General features: G+C 31.3%; 4 protein-coding genes across 5 annotated transcripts; 2 read left to right on the plus strand and 2 right to left on the minus strand.

The window, feature by feature from the left end:
* The first annotated feature begins 2,402 nt into the window (after window positions 1–2,402).
* Window positions 2,403–6,818, plus strand: LOC139098203 (putative inorganic phosphate cotransporter). Of its 2 annotated transcripts, none has more exons than XM_070650333.1 (6): window positions 2,403–2,610; window positions 4,657–5,060; window positions 5,225–5,494; window positions 5,553–6,083; window positions 6,462–6,594; window positions 6,659–6,818. In XM_070650333.1, exons 1-6 carry the CDS (start codon window positions 2,517–2,519, stop codon window positions 6,700–6,702), a joined length of 1,476 nt encoding a protein of 491 aa, XP_070506434.1. In that variant the 5' UTR covers window positions 2,403–2,516; the 3' UTR covers window positions 6,703–6,818. The 2 variants fall into 2 exon arrangements, with proteins under 2 accessions (XP_070506434.1, XP_070506435.1); XM_070650334.1 differs by lacking the exon at window positions 2,403–2,610 and adding an exon at window positions 4,320–4,487 and having other exon boundaries at window positions 6,659–6,815.
* Window positions 6,778–7,681, minus strand: PIG-X (Phosphatidylinositol glycan anchor biosynthesis class X). The gene is made up of 2 exons (XM_070650335.1): window positions 7,542–7,681; window positions 6,778–7,461 (listed from the first exon to the last, which is right to left on the minus strand). Exons 1-2 carry the CDS (start codon window positions 7,661–7,663, stop codon window positions 6,858–6,860), a joined length of 726 nt encoding a protein of 241 aa, XP_070506436.1. The 5' UTR covers window positions 7,664–7,681; the 3' UTR covers window positions 6,778–6,857.
* A 360-nt stretch (window positions 7,682–8,041) lies between these two features.
* On the plus strand, window positions 8,042–10,883 carry ast (protein asteroid). The gene is made up of 2 exons (XM_070650390.1): window positions 8,042–8,554; window positions 8,621–10,883. Exons 1-2 carry the CDS (start codon window positions 8,122–8,124, stop codon window positions 10,711–10,713), a joined length of 2,526 nt encoding a protein of 841 aa, XP_070506491.1. The 5' UTR covers window positions 8,042–8,121; the 3' UTR covers window positions 10,714–10,883.
* Window positions 10,868–15,455, minus strand: LOC139098257 (excitatory amino acid transporter 3-like). Its single transcript, XM_070650391.1, has 5 exons — window positions 15,193–15,455; window positions 13,390–13,897; window positions 11,620–12,341; window positions 11,459–11,558; window positions 10,868–11,372 (listed from the first exon to the last, which is right to left on the minus strand). The coding sequence occupies exons 2-5, from the start codon at window positions 13,836–13,838 to the stop codon at window positions 11,144–11,146; spliced, it is 1,500 nt and encodes a 499-aa protein (XP_070506492.1). The 5' UTR covers window positions 13,839–13,897; window positions 15,193–15,455; the 3' UTR covers window positions 10,868–11,143.
* Between the last annotated feature and the right edge of the window lie 1,110 nt (window positions 15,456–16,565).

Below are 16,565 nucleotides of genomic sequence, written 5' to 3' on the forward strand. Positions count from 1 at the left end.
TACAATTTTCTGCAATTTTATTTCACACACGTTCCATTCATTTAATCAATCACAAAATCACCAACTATTCAATGAAAAAATTCTTTTGAATCTAAACAATTTAATATCAATATCAAAACAAAATTAAAAGTATTGAAGAGCACGTGATGGCTAATTAATATTCCAAATGCAAAAAATGAGGCATCAGGAAATTACAAGAAAGCCGATGTCATTGAATTCGAACAAACTAAGAATTGTAGAAAAATAAAATTAATTATAGAAAAGTCTTTGAGACTAATGCACTCTTTAATATCGAGACGCAATATGAATACATTATTTCATAATAATCATTCGAGTGCGATCATTTAGTTGGATATAACGGAATTTCTTTCAGATTTAATTATATTTCTAATAATTACTTCTGTAATTTCAATGACTAAATGTAAATAAATAAATAAATAAATTTAGAGTAAAAAATAAATCCCCGATGTCGCAACGACATCACGAATCATAACATAAGGTCAACATCATATACGGAATTGGCATTTTGTAGTTCCAATGATGCGCATCTTCGCAATAAAATGCAATTCAATTGTGCCTGATTGTGCTGCACATCAATGTTTTTGTGTCTTTTTGAAACAAATTTGTTGTAAATATCTAAAATCAATGACAATACCATCTATGGCTGGAGATTCTTTGAATTGAACGGTTATGACTGTTCATTCATTCAAAATCGAATGCATTCAGGGAGGAGTTATACGCAGATGACGTTCAATTAGCCAATCTATTTTCTTAGCCAATCCCTTGTAATTAGAAGCCCTACGCCGATCCATATCCCCAAACCCTCCCTATAAATGCATGACGTCATCACCACACAACTCCCTTAGCAGATTGAATGAATGTGCTGAAAAGATCAGCTACGGAAATGCTATAAATTTTCAATATGTAAACTGATATGTTTTAGAATTAACCGACACAGTCCTGTCTATTAAACGTGTCGCATGCTGTTACATGAGATATTTTATTATAAAGTCATTTTCATCGGAATGTTATCAAAAAAACAGCATGTTTTAGAGTTTGTCAGCAATTTGTAAACAAAATTTAATTCATTTTTAAACAAGGATCGTCAGGCATTTGCCGTGTAATTTTTCCTGATAACCTCTTTGCAGTAAGCAGTGTCATCAAGTTGCTATTTTCGCTAAATACAGTCAAATTTAATTGCTTAATTACCTGTTGTATTATTGACTTATTTATGTGAATTTGATATGCTTTTAATGGTTGGTATATCCAGGCATAGCTAGTTTCATTTAGACAATCTTGAATGCACAGTCATAAATTTACACAAATATCAGACTTCAAGATTAGAAATAAAATCATCAATTGACTAGAATAATTAAAGGTTCAAAATGCAACAACAATCTTAGTCCAAATAATTAATTAAGAGCACAAAACATTGACAAGATCGAAGATCATATCGTCGGAGAGAAATAAATAAACATATTTGTAGGACAAGATTCATATGTCTAGAAATTTTTATTAATTGTTTATTATTTCCACAACATTAAATTGCTGTAATTAAGAAATTTCTTCACGGCTCCTTTCATGTTGACAGTGATCCAATTTATATTACACCTTATCATCGTCTTAATACCTTTATGTTGAGAAATTCAGTTCAAGATCTTATCATTGCTGTACTTATCTATTTCTCTTCCAATTAAATCAATGAGCAAATATACACTATCAATAAATTATCTATTGAGAAAAAAAAAATTTAAAGACTTCAAGTGGAAAAAGTGTATGAACGACATGTGAGGCAATAATGTTTGTAACATGGATGAGTCTCATTAAATGGGAGAATAATTATCAACTAGAGGAGTTAATGGAGCCCGTTAGGCGACTACAAACTATTAGAAATTGGAAAAAGCAAGATTTCACGTACGTTATGTTACGTAGCATGAGTTTACGTACGTTATTTTACGTAGCTTGATATTACGTACGTTATTTTACGTAGTTGAATTTTACGTACGTTATTTTTACTTAGCTTAATTTGACGTACGTTATTTTTGCGTAGTTTGATTTTACGCACGTTATCTTACGTAGCTTGATTTTACGTAGTTTAATTTTACGTACGTTATCTTACGTATCTTAATTTTGGAGAAATTAATCAAATTATTAAAAAATCAATCCCACAAAAAACAAATCAGCATTTGAGAGTTTTATATTACAAAATAATAATAGAGAGAATAGAGCTAGCCCATGTAGTAGCAACAAACCCCCATAATACAAAATGTGAACATCCATATAAAAGCAGTCGTTTACTCACAACTAATTGTTAGTTTTTGTTTTTAATTTAAATCGTGATGTTGTGCGAAATAAGCGGCATAGAAAAATATTGAAAAAAAATTCTTTAATTAATTTCAGAAATAATTCTGAAAAAAATAATCAATACATTGGAATAATTTTGAAGTGCCAAAAAATTTAATAAAAAAAAATTTGAAATAAAAATTGAAAGTGAAACTTGAAAGATAAGAAAAATTATGGGAACGATGACAACACAAGAGAAATCCAATGCAGATAATAATGCAGAAAGCGAAAAATCAAAGAAAATTGACGACGAGCAGAAACTTCAATGTAAGTGTTAATTACAGCACGATAAAACAAGTTCCAATAAAAAATCAGATCTAAAAATGACAAAAAGTGAAACATGTGCATCTCGAATTGATTTAAAAACGAAAAATTCCACAAAAACTTAATAATATTAATTTTTTTGCATTTTTATTGTGCCTTACATTAATTTAGCACTGTGCGGTTATCGTCATAGCAAAAAATAAAACCTATTCATATTTTATTCATTTCCGTCCATTATAATTACTTTTTACAACTATGACAGTTAATTTGAGAATTATTTTTTTTTGTATTATAATTAAATAAACTGTTAATCGGAAGAAGTCAAAACTTATCAAAAATGTCACAAAAATATTTACTGGTTTCTCAAGTTTCACTAACGATGTTGACAAATTGATTGGAAATTTGATATTGACAATATTTGTGATTGTTTGAATTTATGATGTATGAGGTGCGAAAGTTTCGTTTTTCGGCTCCTTCAAGTCTCGCCGTGATGATGAATAAATTAAATTGAAAATTATTCTAGAATTTATATAATTAAGCTTTCAATATTATTGAACGAAATTGCCTAATTATAATGTTAAATGCTGTAATTATCAATAGAAGAAGATATGCTCTAACTGATTTAAATTTGTTACGTCAATAAATCATTTGATTAATAATTTAACGGAAAATTCAATTTTAAATGGAATTATATGGTTTTGAATATTTTAAAAGTATTTGTATGGTTCTCGGACATTCTCAACAAAAACATTAATTTTGTGCATTTTATGACATTTCTCGCGACATAGACAAAACATAAACATTTGCTACATCTTTAAAATAACAACTGTTCGTGGAATTTCAAGCATTTAAATCATTTTGTAGCATTTTATTGCTTAAAAGAATTTAATCAAAATATAACGGTTTTCTCAAATTCAAATTTCGTTTACTAATCCAATGTCAATAATTTCTTTTTGCAAATTCAGTAATTTTTTTGCGTCAAAGCGGCATTTTAATGACATTTTTCTGTGATTTGTTTTATAATTAGTTAAATGTGTTAAATTATTAGGTAAAGAAACAAAAAATTTCACTTCTGAACAAGAATAAACAATACAAAGTTTAAGCCACAACGAGTTCCGCTAATTAGAAAAGGTGATAATGGTAATTAGTCGTCAAAACAATTGAAAAAGAATTAGGTATTTGAAAAAGGCAAAGAAGACATCCAAATATTGTTAATTCCTGTACAATAGATAGTCAATAATAATTTGTCAATTAATGTTGCATTATTTCCTTAAAAGTAGCTAAAAAACAGTGTATATTTGCGTACTTATCTGAAGTGGAAAAAATGTTTCCAAATATTTGCCTTAAATTTCCCATCGCAAATCACTTTAATTAGTTTGAGTGCCTATTGAAAATGTGTTTCTATCAAAACATTCCATTCTACAATCTAATCACGTCAAAATTTTGATGAAGTCATTAACATTTTTTTGTACGCAAATGATAAAAAATTGCATTCATTTTTGTCTGATTCCCACTGTGTGACTTCATCATATCACATATGAAGCTTTTCAGCTGTTAAGCATGATTATCAACGTTTTCATTTTCATCTCTCATTCGTTGCAAGCCTGAACACAGAGAGGAGAGAAATGTACATAAAAAGAGACGAAAAAATACTCAAACAAAGCCAATCGGTGAGCAGTAAATGTAGTTATACTCATTCATTGTCAGCTGTACATTTGTACTTCTTGCTACGTAGATCATTTTACAATTTAATTTTGTGATTATTAGTTCTTAGTCTAATATTTCATATGGATTTAAAATAAGTTAAAGTTACTTATATTATTCCAAAATGGATTACGGATCTATTCGTGTCCGGAATAGAAGATATGAAGGAACATCAGGTCAATAGAAATAACAAAGAGATTTATTATTATAGTTCCATATGTTTGTAGTTTTGAAGTCAATAATCTACTTTTTGTGCATTTATTTGCTGATAACTGCATACGCTGGCAGAAACTCAATATATGCCATACAAATTTATTATATATCCATTTCTTTATATCATTTTAGATGGTTTCGGATTTCGTCATGTACAAGTTTTGCTCATTTTTATATGTCTGACAATCGCGTACGCACAACGCGTTAATATGTCTGTTGCCATCGTTGCAATTACCGACAGAAACTCAACAAATCCCGATTTTCCAGAATATGAATGGGACGAAAAGGAAAAGTCGATGGTTCTCAGCTCCTTCTTTTGGGGATATGTCGTCACACAAATTCCAGGCGGTCAAATGGCCAAACATTTTGGAGGAAAAATTATGTTGCTCGTATCCATCACATTGTGCTCACTTTTATGCTTATTAACTCCAACATTTGCTGCTTTTGGATGGAAAGCAGTCGTTGCATTACGTGTCGTACAAGGGCTGTGTCAAGGATGTATTTTCCCATCAACTCACACATTACTTGCTAAATGGGTAAAATATTATCAGTTAAAATATGCTAAAGTTGAGGATAATTGCATGACAATAATTAGTAACTTTGGGTCATTTTATTAATGACGTCCATTTTTTGTTGATTATTTCCTCAATCTTTGTATTAATTAAATTAGCACCTTAATGTTTGTTTAAAAATTATCCAGGCACCACCAAGTGAAAGAGGAACTATTGGAACTTATTGCTATTCTGGTGCACAATTTGGTACAGTTATGATGTTGGCAGTTTCTGGAGTGTTAGCGTCCTCAGCAATGGGATGGCCATCAATTTTCTATTTATCTGGAGTTTTTGGATTAGTTTGGGCAATTTTATTCATGTTTTATGGATCAAGTTCACCTTCAGACAGCAGAGATAGAATGTCAGTCGAAGAAAGGCACTTTATTGAAACTTCATTGAATACAACTGGAGATGCTAAGGTATATCACTTAAATTTTCATACCTAATTCAATTCTAATTATTTCCACTAATTTACAGATCATCAAGACACCATGGAAAGAAATTTTCACATCATCAGCCGTAATAAGTTTAGTGATTGCACATTCAGCGCACAATTGGGGATTCTGGACATTACTCACAGAAATTCCATCATACATGAAGAGTGTATTGCATTTCAATATAAAACAGAATGCATTATTATCAGCACTACCATACTTTGTCATGATGATTATGAGTTTCATTCTAAGTCCATTTGCGGACTGGCTGACAAACAAACGAATTTTACAAGTCGAATTTTCAAGAAAATTGTTTAACACAATTGGACTTTGGATTCCAGGCTTAGCTTTAATCGCCTTGGCGTATATCACATCACAAGAGCAAAGTTCAATGGCTGTTGGTCTAGTCACGTTGGCAGTTGGCATTAATGCCGCTACTTATTTAGGATTTCAAATTAATCACATTGATTTATCACCAAATCATTCCGGTACTCTTATGGGAATTACCAATTGCAGTGCCAATATTATGTCTATTATTGCTCCACTTTTGGTCGGATTTATTCTCAATGATCCTGTAAGTATGAATTTTTGTTGATTTACGTAAAAATTTGATTCAACTTTAAAATACGTACGTAATGGCTACGTTACGTAAAAATTAACGTACGTATTTTAACGTAGCGTAGGCATTACGTACGAATTTTGACGTAACGTAGTCATTGCGTACGTATTTTGTCGGAACGAAGCATGCACTGTATTTGACATTAAATACAAAAAATTCTAATATTCAAGTTGAAATGCTACTAAATTATTTAGCAAAGTCGTGATAAATGGTCATAAAACATTGCGATAGACTAACTTTACATGCAAATTCAATTTGAATATTCGACTGAATATTCCGTTTATGGACTTTCAAGCTTTATTTAATTATGCTAATGGCTATGTCCTTTTACAGAGTGATCCACTCCAATGGAGAATCATATTCTTCATCGCCGCTGGAGTATACTTCTTTGGAAATTTGCAATTTATCATATTTGGTAAAGCAAACACACAGCCATGGAATGATCCAGATGCACACAGGAAGAGAAGTAAGTTAGATGAATGCTGTTCCTTAAAATCATTGCATAATAGTGAATTTTAAATCAATTCCAGACGATACGATAGAAGGAGTCGAGAATCCAGCTATGGAATATTAATGTTATTTATTTAAGATGCTATTTTTTAAGACTGTAAAGTTATAATTGTAGATAAAAAAAAAAGATTGTCGATATAGAAAAGATTTAACGTTAATTTATAGTTTATTAAAATGTTTATTTACTTAAAAATTAAAGAATTTTGTTCACTTTTTCTTTCATAACACCTTTTTGCTTATTTCCCGTGACTTTTTGATGATGACATATGTTAGAAATAGACATGCAATCCAGCTTATGAACAGTGTTACAGGTAGTACGAAAGGATACGATGTGGAATTTCCAACGGGAATCAGGAAACTTAAGGTGATTGGTGTACTATGAAATTCAGTCTCAGACCATTGACAATAATATGGCGACGTATGATCAAAAAAGTCTGTTATCTCTGAGCTATTTTTACATGGCAGTAATGTTGTTCTCGAATTTCTATTTAGTGCCGGGCAATCGGACATGAAGAATATTTGTGGCGATTCTATTTCTACTCGATTAAATTTCTTATCGCTTGGATCATGATAACGAAAGTGCACTGGCAGCGTGATATTTACACTTTTCTTTATCTGCTCAAACATGTAGACTTTAAATGGTGATGATTTTGATGTCGGTGCCTCTACATCAACGTACGATGAAACAAATGACTTAATTTTATTAAACTTATTTAAATTAAATAACTGATCATTGTCGACATAAACGGAACTTGGAAATTCTTGGACAAGAACAATATCACAACTCATTGTTGGCGCAAATTTCAGACTGTATTTGATTTCCCTACGAGAAATTACAATAATTATGTTAAATGGGTGTGAATTGAAAATTTTTTTTTGATGAAAAATTGAATGAAAACCCACCTGTGAAATCCTGAATTTAGTATTTCCATCTTCAGATATGACTTTACTTCTAAGGAATTTACTAGAATCGCTCGAAAGATTAAGTAAATTAAGTAAAATATTATATTATTATTAAATATCATTTTTTGTTTTCATATTCTAATAAAAAGCTCTTTTAAAATGATTTTGAGTTCATGTTGCCTATTGCGCATTTTCCAGGACATGTTCTTATCATGGATTGTTGAGATTAAATTAATTGATTTTAAAAGCTAATCGGTCAAATTGAATTTAAAATCTTTCGTGATGAAATTTTCAAATTTTACTGATTATTTTGGAAAATTGGAGACATACAGTCAATTTAGAGCTATCATTTTCTTTACCTGAAAGCATGGTTACAAAAATCATACCTTCAGCATTGGCCGTTAATTCAAATTTTAGAAATCTATCCTCTTGGAAATTCAAATATTTTCCGAATGTTGATGTAAAGTATAACGTTTTATTGCATAACAAAACATAAGTAAACAAACAAATGTGGTCCAATATTGTAAAATTAATTTAATTAAATTTACACGATAAGTAAAAAGTTTTAAACAACATAACAATGGGAGTTCGCGGTTTAACAACGTTTATTGCAAAAAATGCAAGTAAATACTTAGATCCACATGAATTACACGATTGTAGTTTAGTTATCGATGGAGACAGCTTATGTGCTCAACTTTATAAGCAAATAGATCATGGACAGTCAGCATTCGGTGGCAATTACGATGAATTCTTTCGTCACATTGTCGAATTCTTTAATTTACTAAAGAAATGTAATGTCACACCGTATGTACTGCTGGATGGTGGATATGAAATGAAGAAAATGAAGACAACAAAAGAAAGATTAAGGTCAAGAATTGGAGTAATTAAGTATATTGTTCCACTTGAGAGTTATTTAGTCCTTCCACTGTTAATACGAGAAGTTTTTGTCAGTGCCATTAAGCACTGTAATATCAAAGTTTATCGATGTCTTTATGAAGCTGACAATGAATTAGGTAAGTTAAGCAATAAAAGTACTGAATAAATAGTTTAATTAACATAAATTCAATTATTGTTAACAGCAATACTCGCAAGAAAGTTAAATTGTCCAGTTTTATCTTATGATTCTGACTTTTACATCTTTGATGGCCAATATATTCCGTCCGTAACAATTACACCAAAAGTTTACAAGAAGACAGTTGCAAGCAATACCATAGAAGTAGAGATTATGGGGAAGAAGCAGAAAGGTCATAAGAACATCAAACGAAAAAATAAGAAAATCACGATAGAATTAGATGATAAGGATGAGACAGTGGAAGAGACTCAATACAATTACCTTGACTGTTCAATTTATACAATTGAAAATTTAACAGATGGATTTTTGGACAACGATATGTTGCCACTATTTGCAATAATGCTTGGAAATGACTTTATAAGTCGACGATGGTTCAATAAGTTTTATAGAAATGTCAGGAAGCGTAAAGGACAGAAAAGCAAGAAGAACTTATCTCCACAACAGAAAAGAATTCATAGTTTATTAAATTGGCTACAGCACGAGACTCTACATTCAGCAGTAAAGAAGATTCTCGAATGTGTAAAGCAATATCAACGACCCAAACTTTGGTATCAAATTAAATTAGCTATGAGTGGATACAGACTTGAAAAGTCAAAAAGTTATGAATATTTTGGTTTTGTGGATGATGTTGAGGTAGAAGAAGAAAGTAACATTTTGGACATGACTTTAGATGAAATCATGAATTACGAGAGTGAAACAGAAGAGCAAGAGGAAGAAGAAAGCGAAGTGGATGAAAATGGCAGTAACGCAGAGCAGTCAGACGATGAGCAAGTTGAGGAAGAGGAGCATGAGAATTCAGACGGGCAAGGTGATGGCTTTGAGGCCAAAAATAGCGAAGATGAAGATTTTGTGGAAAATGTAGAAAGTGAGGAGGAAGAAGCAGTCGCTGTTGAAGTCTATCAAAAGAGAATTTTCAAATTTCCAGACTGGTTTATTAATTTGTATCAAACAGCATCGACTCCAAGATTTCCTGTAGATTTATTCCGCAGTCATCGATATATAAATTATCCACAGGTTGAAGATTTCAGCGGAAATGATAGCAATGCCGTTTCATATCCAATATTAAATCTTATTTATTCACTCCTACACTCACCGCGAATTCCGCGTCTTTATTATTACACGCGAATTGTAAAGCAAGTGAGGTACGAAATAAAGAAAATTGAAAGTGACATTTTTCCAGTCGTGACTGATTTTGATCCCACACAAAAGAAAAATGTCAAATTTATTGAGCAAATATTTAATCGAAGTTTTTCGAATGCCGAGGAAGTTATGGGATTTATGCAGGACATCCCTGAACCACATCAGCTCTACATGCTTGCTGTAATTTATTGGATCAAACGGTCATCATCAGCAGACTCAGTTTATCTTAGTGCAGCTATAGTTTCGTTAATTGCATTAACTATTGTCGATAAAAAGTGTGACAAAATCAATCGCGACAATTCAGTTTTCCAAAAGAAGTACGAAAAGCTCTTTAAGGAATTAAAAGCAAAAGAAGCTTTAATACCCGAAACGACTTATGTAGACATGGATCTGAAGGCAGTAATTAAGAGTGTCACAAAACAAGAAGCTTTACTGTGCATGGAAAATTTAATTGGATATTTTGCAATAAGCTCAAAATTCGCAAGAAAGCATGCAGATTTCCAGAGAAAAGTTGTGCATACATATGCAGAACTACAGTCTGTAGTTTACAATTTGTACACTCTTAATGCCATCCTTAATCAACCATACGAGAATATCAAAATTGAAAATTATTTCAACGGTTTATTCCTATACAATATGTACATAAGCCTCAAATCCCGCACAAATCCTATAGATTATATCAGGAATCATCTATTTAAGCACTCGACAGCACTGTTTATAATATACAATAGAATTTTGAGCATATGTCTTAAAGCACTGCCATATTTATCGAAAGAAATCTCGTCTGTTGATGAAAATGTGCCGAAAGTGCCAAAGAAAATTAAGAAACCCAAAAGCAGCAATAAAAGTGTAAAACAAACAGCACTTGAGAATGATTGTATTAAGAATGAATCAACAGATAACGATGAGTTTGTTGACTTGAATAACAAATTTTCACAGCTGCTGAAAAGCTTTGAATGAATTGTTTTACTTTACTGTGGGGGATCTTCAATTTGAAAAGCTTTATTTTCTGGAAAATATATAACATTTTCATAATGAGGATCCCCTAATACTGAACTATGTAGTACTAAAAATAATGGAATTAAATAAATTTTATTACTAAACTATTTTTTAATCTGAGAAAATTAATTTAACTGTTCTTTACTCACAAAAGCTTAAAATAACGGTCATTTGAGATTTGAATAATATAAACATTTGTACCGTTCTCATTCAAATTCTGTTCAAAATTATTTTTACCGTTATATGAAATAAAAATCTTCGATTTTTTTGTGAGTTAACTAATCAACATGATTTGTTTCTATGACATTTAACAGGTAAGGTATAAAATAAATATATGAAGTTTAAATCACAAAGGCATGTCACTGGTAAGATTTAGTACTATTGATACAATTTACACTCGTTCATCCATAAATGATGAATTAGTCCTTCCATTTGAATTAGCTGAGTTATTTTCATTATCATCGATTGTGAGCGGCTGTACTGAATTTCCCTTTAATGCTGGTTGAACTTCAATTGTTTGAGTTGATGATGAATTCGACAGTTCCTTTCTGCTGTAATGTTCTACAATTGCAGCACCAAATGAGTCACCTAGGACATTTACGACTGTTCTGATTCTGTCACTGTGGGGAAGAGAATGGAGATTCATTTTAATGGATTTATGCTTAATAAATCAATAGTTATTAAGCTTAAACTTTAGGACACTTACAGCATCCAATCGACAGCAATAACAAGTGACACGTCTTCTGCGGGTAATCCAACAGTGTCCAATACCATCACCAAAGTGACTAGACCTGCTTGTGGTATTCCTGTTAAATATATAATCCATTAATTTTCAATAATCATGAATATCATGCTTCAAAACCATACCTGCAGCGCCAATCGATGCCGCCGTAGCTGTTACACTAACAGCAATAATTTGAGTAATCGAAAGCTGAATTCCCTTCAATTGAGCGATGAAAATGGCAGCAACTGCTTCATACAGAGCAGTTCCATCCATATTAATTGTAGCTCCAATTGGCAATACAAATCTTGAAACTCTTTCGTCGACTTTGTTCTTATCCTCTAAACATTCCATTGTGACAGGCAATGTTGCCGACGATGAGCTTGTTCCAAAAGCAGTTGCAATAGCTTGAGCCATATTACCAATAAATTTCAATGGATTTTTTCGTGTAAGGAAGAAGAAAATTGAAGGAAGGATGACAAAACCATGAAAAATTATTCCACCGCTGACAGTCAGGAAGTAAAGACCAAGTTTTGCGAATACTGATAAAATATTGTCCATTTCCATTATTTTTGATAAAATCAAGAAGAAAACTCCCAAAGGACTTAACCAAATGACCCATCGTGTAATTCTCATCATAACATGACTAAGCTCATTAAAAACAGTCAATAAATGCTTCGATTGTGACCTCATAGAACTAATAGCTATACCAAATACTATAGACGCAACAACAAGTCCCATAATATTTGTTCCGTCTGTATAAGAACCTGTTATTTTCCATTGACTCATGTCTGGATGTGAGTTGTTTACAAGAACTGTTTGATATTGCTGAATGGCCGCTTGTACCAAATTTGGTGGAAAAATGTTTCTAGACGAATGACAAACAAGAGAAAAATGAAAATCAAATATAAAGCTAGTGATGAAGGGGATCATGCTTTATGAGAATATTCACAGCATTCATGAGTGATATAACTACCCGAGTGACATAAATGAAGAAGGATCCGCTACGGAGCTTTTGAGGCTCAGCTAAACCTCTTTTATTAGCACCAAATGGAAGCTGACAGTTTTTGACAGCCATATGGACGTTAAAAGGTATAAGAACCTGTTATGATATAGGAACACCAAACGGGGGCAGCTTCTATTTTGTACCCGTGGCGGAGCCTTCTACATTTATGTAGCTCGGTCTATAAGACCAAACGCACCATATCCTCTCAGAATCAAAAGCCAGTGTGAATATAAAAAGTTTAATTCTGTTCAGAATATAATTATTGAATTTAAATGCATGAACAAGCCCGGTTATGTACATATGTTAATTTTGTTTTCATTCATGCTATTCACGGTCAAGTTTACTTTCATCAGTTGATTTGTGTTGATGAATCAGGCATTTAAAATCACGACTTCTTGATAATTTTCCGACATGTAGAATGTGTAATACAATTGAGATGATTTAAATTGATGTCTGATTAATCCAGGAAATTTACATTAAATTGACATTTGATTAGTCATAAATTGATCGATTCTATTGCAATTCGTTCATAAAAGATGCGAAAATTCAAATAATCCGTTAAATTTTCAATCAAGAGGCAACAAATTATTCAAATATTTTTGCATCCCATTAAAAAATGATGCGAAAATTCAAAAAAATCCGTTAAATTTTCAATTAAAATGCAAATATATTCCAAAATTTTTGCATGTCATTAAAAAGGATTAAGGAAAATTCCGTTCCACATCAAGGATTTAAAGCTCAAGATTAATGGAAAATTCCTCGATAAACACAGCATAATTAAACTTTTTTCTCGAATGTCTACATACGGAAAAGCACATCCCACTCATAACAAACAAACAGCAGATTGAGTTAATAACGTTGTTTGTTAATCAAAATGTTGAATTCCGTGACATCATAATTTTCTGCTTACCTCACCAAATCTAATAATGTGTCAGGTGTCGTGACAGCTCGTGTTGACGGTTTACTGCCTCCATTATCACGATTATCCAGCCCATCACCTCCAGGTCGAATAGTAACAACCAAAATAATTCCTAGAATAACAGCCATAACAGTTGTAAGTAGATAATAAGCAATGGCACGTGTTCCTATTCGTTTTGATAGTGAGATATCTAATGACCCAACAGCAGCAATTAATGACGAGATGATAAGTGGCAAGATTAGAGATTTAAGTATTCTCAAAAATAAATCTCCAAGAAAGTTGATGTACATAACAGTACGTGGATTAAATCTCGGCGTTTCCTCATCTAGACCAGCAGCTCTGACAATCATTCCAGTGACGACGCCAAGAATCACAGCACCAATTGTCAGTATCGTCAGCAAATGCTCTTTTACATTCGGACTATTCACTTTTATTTTCATTTTGATTGCTTTTCTTCTTTTCCTTATTTTATTACTATTTGATCTGATTCCACTTTGTTCTGGAAATGGAAATATAAAAGGTCTGATTAATTTTTAATGATTTTGTACATTGCTTTATCAAATAATAAATATTTAACAAGCTAGTAATTCATATTAACTCAATTAGATTATTTTATGATCATTATCGCGATGATTAATGTCTAGAACTAAGAAGATTCATCGCTGGATGTTTTCTGGATCTTAGAAAATTGCATGTATAAATTTCACAATTTTCATTGGAATTTCCACAAAGCATGTCAGCGAAATTTACACATTTTTACTGCTTTAATCACCCATTAAATTAGTTTATAATTTAATTAAGATAAATCGGCATTGAAAACTACTCAAACTTAATATCAAGAAGAACAAACTTTTTCCAGCACTAAGCGCTCTCAATGCAGCACAGATAATAATCTCTGCCTTATTTTTATTAATTTTATTGTCACTATAAATATTTTGTTTTTCTTGCATAAATTATTTAAATAAATTGTTGATTTTTCCACATCATTGCGTCGTTGTTGCAATCTCTGTGTTGCATTCTAAAAAGCTTTTTTTTTTTGCCAACATTCTATTGTGATAAAAAATCATGTTGTGAAGGAACTAGAAATTTTTTTCGAACGCAGACGGTCATGGTTCAATAGATTGTCTTTCAATATACAGCTGTTGTGACATATTTAATTAATTATTGTCTATTGGAATAAATTTCGTATATTCATTAACAGAAAATTGGAAGTGAATTATTGGAATTTTATTGGGCGAATGATGAATTATTGAATTTATCAGATTGAAGCTTCAAATCTTCGTGGAGATAAGAACGTTGAAAATAACGGAAAATTTAAATTTGAATGTCTGAAAACCATACAAATTACATTGACAATATGGATGGATTTGTATGGTTTTGCCTCAAATGATGTGGCTGTTATAAGGTTTTAAAGATTAAATCAATTGAGAACGTTACAATTTCTTTTAAAATGAAGCGAAATTGTAACTTTTTAGACATTTAAATTTTGAAAGTTCGTTATTTTCTAGCTTTGAATTCTGACTTCTTTTAATGCTTCTAAGTTGTTGCTTTACTCATGACGCACATAAAAATTCAATGCTTTAGATGTTAACTAACACTAATTCGTGGAAATAATAAATCTTAAGAAGTTCCTAATTTGGAACCGTTTCTTTCATTATCACCAATTCTTAACTTAACACATCTATTAATAGAATTTCCACAAATATCCCAAAATAACTCAATTAAGGTCTAATTTCCCACTTGTTAACCTTCTATGCAAACACAAAATAATTTTGAAAAATACACAAAACTCACAAGAATATTCACGATGATCACTTTAATTTCATAAAAAACAATGTTAAGTGATAATTTGACTGCCAAAAAAAAGTTGCTGTCTGTTGAAAACACCTTGAATTTCCGGCGAATACAATGAAATTTTTTATTCTATACGCGTTTATCGTTTTTTAATAAATAAGAATAATTTTTATTAGCAAAAATTATTTTAATAAAAGCAAATCGATTGTCTGGTACGAATGTGAGGCTATGTACGCAGTTGTTTTAAAATTCAACCACACCGATTGACAGTCAGAAAATAACTGAGGCGCGAGAGAGCTTTATTATAACATTCACATTGTTTATTTTTACTATATCTGACAATATTTTTCATAAAAATTTTCTTTAAGCTGTAGAAACTAGTTATGGATGTGGTTAAATGTGACTCAAAGCGCACTTCACTGGAATGACATGAACAATGTTTTGACTGAAAAATAACGGTCAAAAAGTATTTAAAAATTAACGGTAGAAAAATATTTGAAATTTTCTGATTTTTGGAAAATTCAAAAATAAAATAGCGGTTAAATTCAGATTTGATAATTCAACAGTAAATAGACAGACAGCATAATGCAGGCCATAAAACCATTTCCCTTTATAAAAGCTGCACTTCAACCTGTTTGTAGCTTGAGATGAGAACATGACGGAATTAATGAGACTTAGAATGCAACAAAATTTTTCCGAGATTAACATGACAAGATTAAAGCGTGAAATTCTAAAATAAGTAACTCACATGAAGCTTTTAAATTAGTCAGCATGCTGATTATATCCAAAATTTCATCAATTTTCATTTGTCAAATAAACTTTTTTTTCACCAAATTAATGATCATTAAAAATTTACGTAATAGTCTGTGCGTAAATTAGTTAATAATATTATAATAACAATTGAAGCTGAAATCGAAAGCCCTTCTGTCTACCTCATTCACATGCACAGCACATGAAATTCATCAAAATATGTTACAAAATTGTTGTTTGTATTTCCAAATAATTTAGAAAGTAAAAACTAGTTTCCGGCGAATCAAAGCCCTTTTAATTTCTCTTGATACATACTTTAATGGGCAGTCATCAACGAAAAATGTATTGAGCAATTGTGGCTTGAACACCCGAGCTGTACTGTTATGATACTGGATTGAGTTAGTTTAGAACTTTTCTGGATTTTAAGCCGGATTTAATATTAATCGTCGGATTTAATTTAAATCTAAGTATTAACATTCATTAATCACAGCAACCTATTAATCAAACTCCTTTTCATATCCTGAGCAGTCACAATTATAAGCTGCAGTCTTCAAATTATTGGTAATTCCGAATAATAATCATGTGCTTATAAGTTAATTTATACCGCTACGATTGACTTTTGG

This window comes from Chironomus tepperi, unplaced genomic scaffold, assembly GCF_022539635.2.
Source record: "Chironomus tepperi strain 1889 unplaced genomic scaffold, CSIRO-AGI_Ctep_v1 contig_445, whole genome shotgun sequence".
Lineage (NCBI taxonomy): Eukaryota > Metazoa > Arthropoda > Insecta > Diptera > Chironomidae > Chironomus > Chironomus tepperi.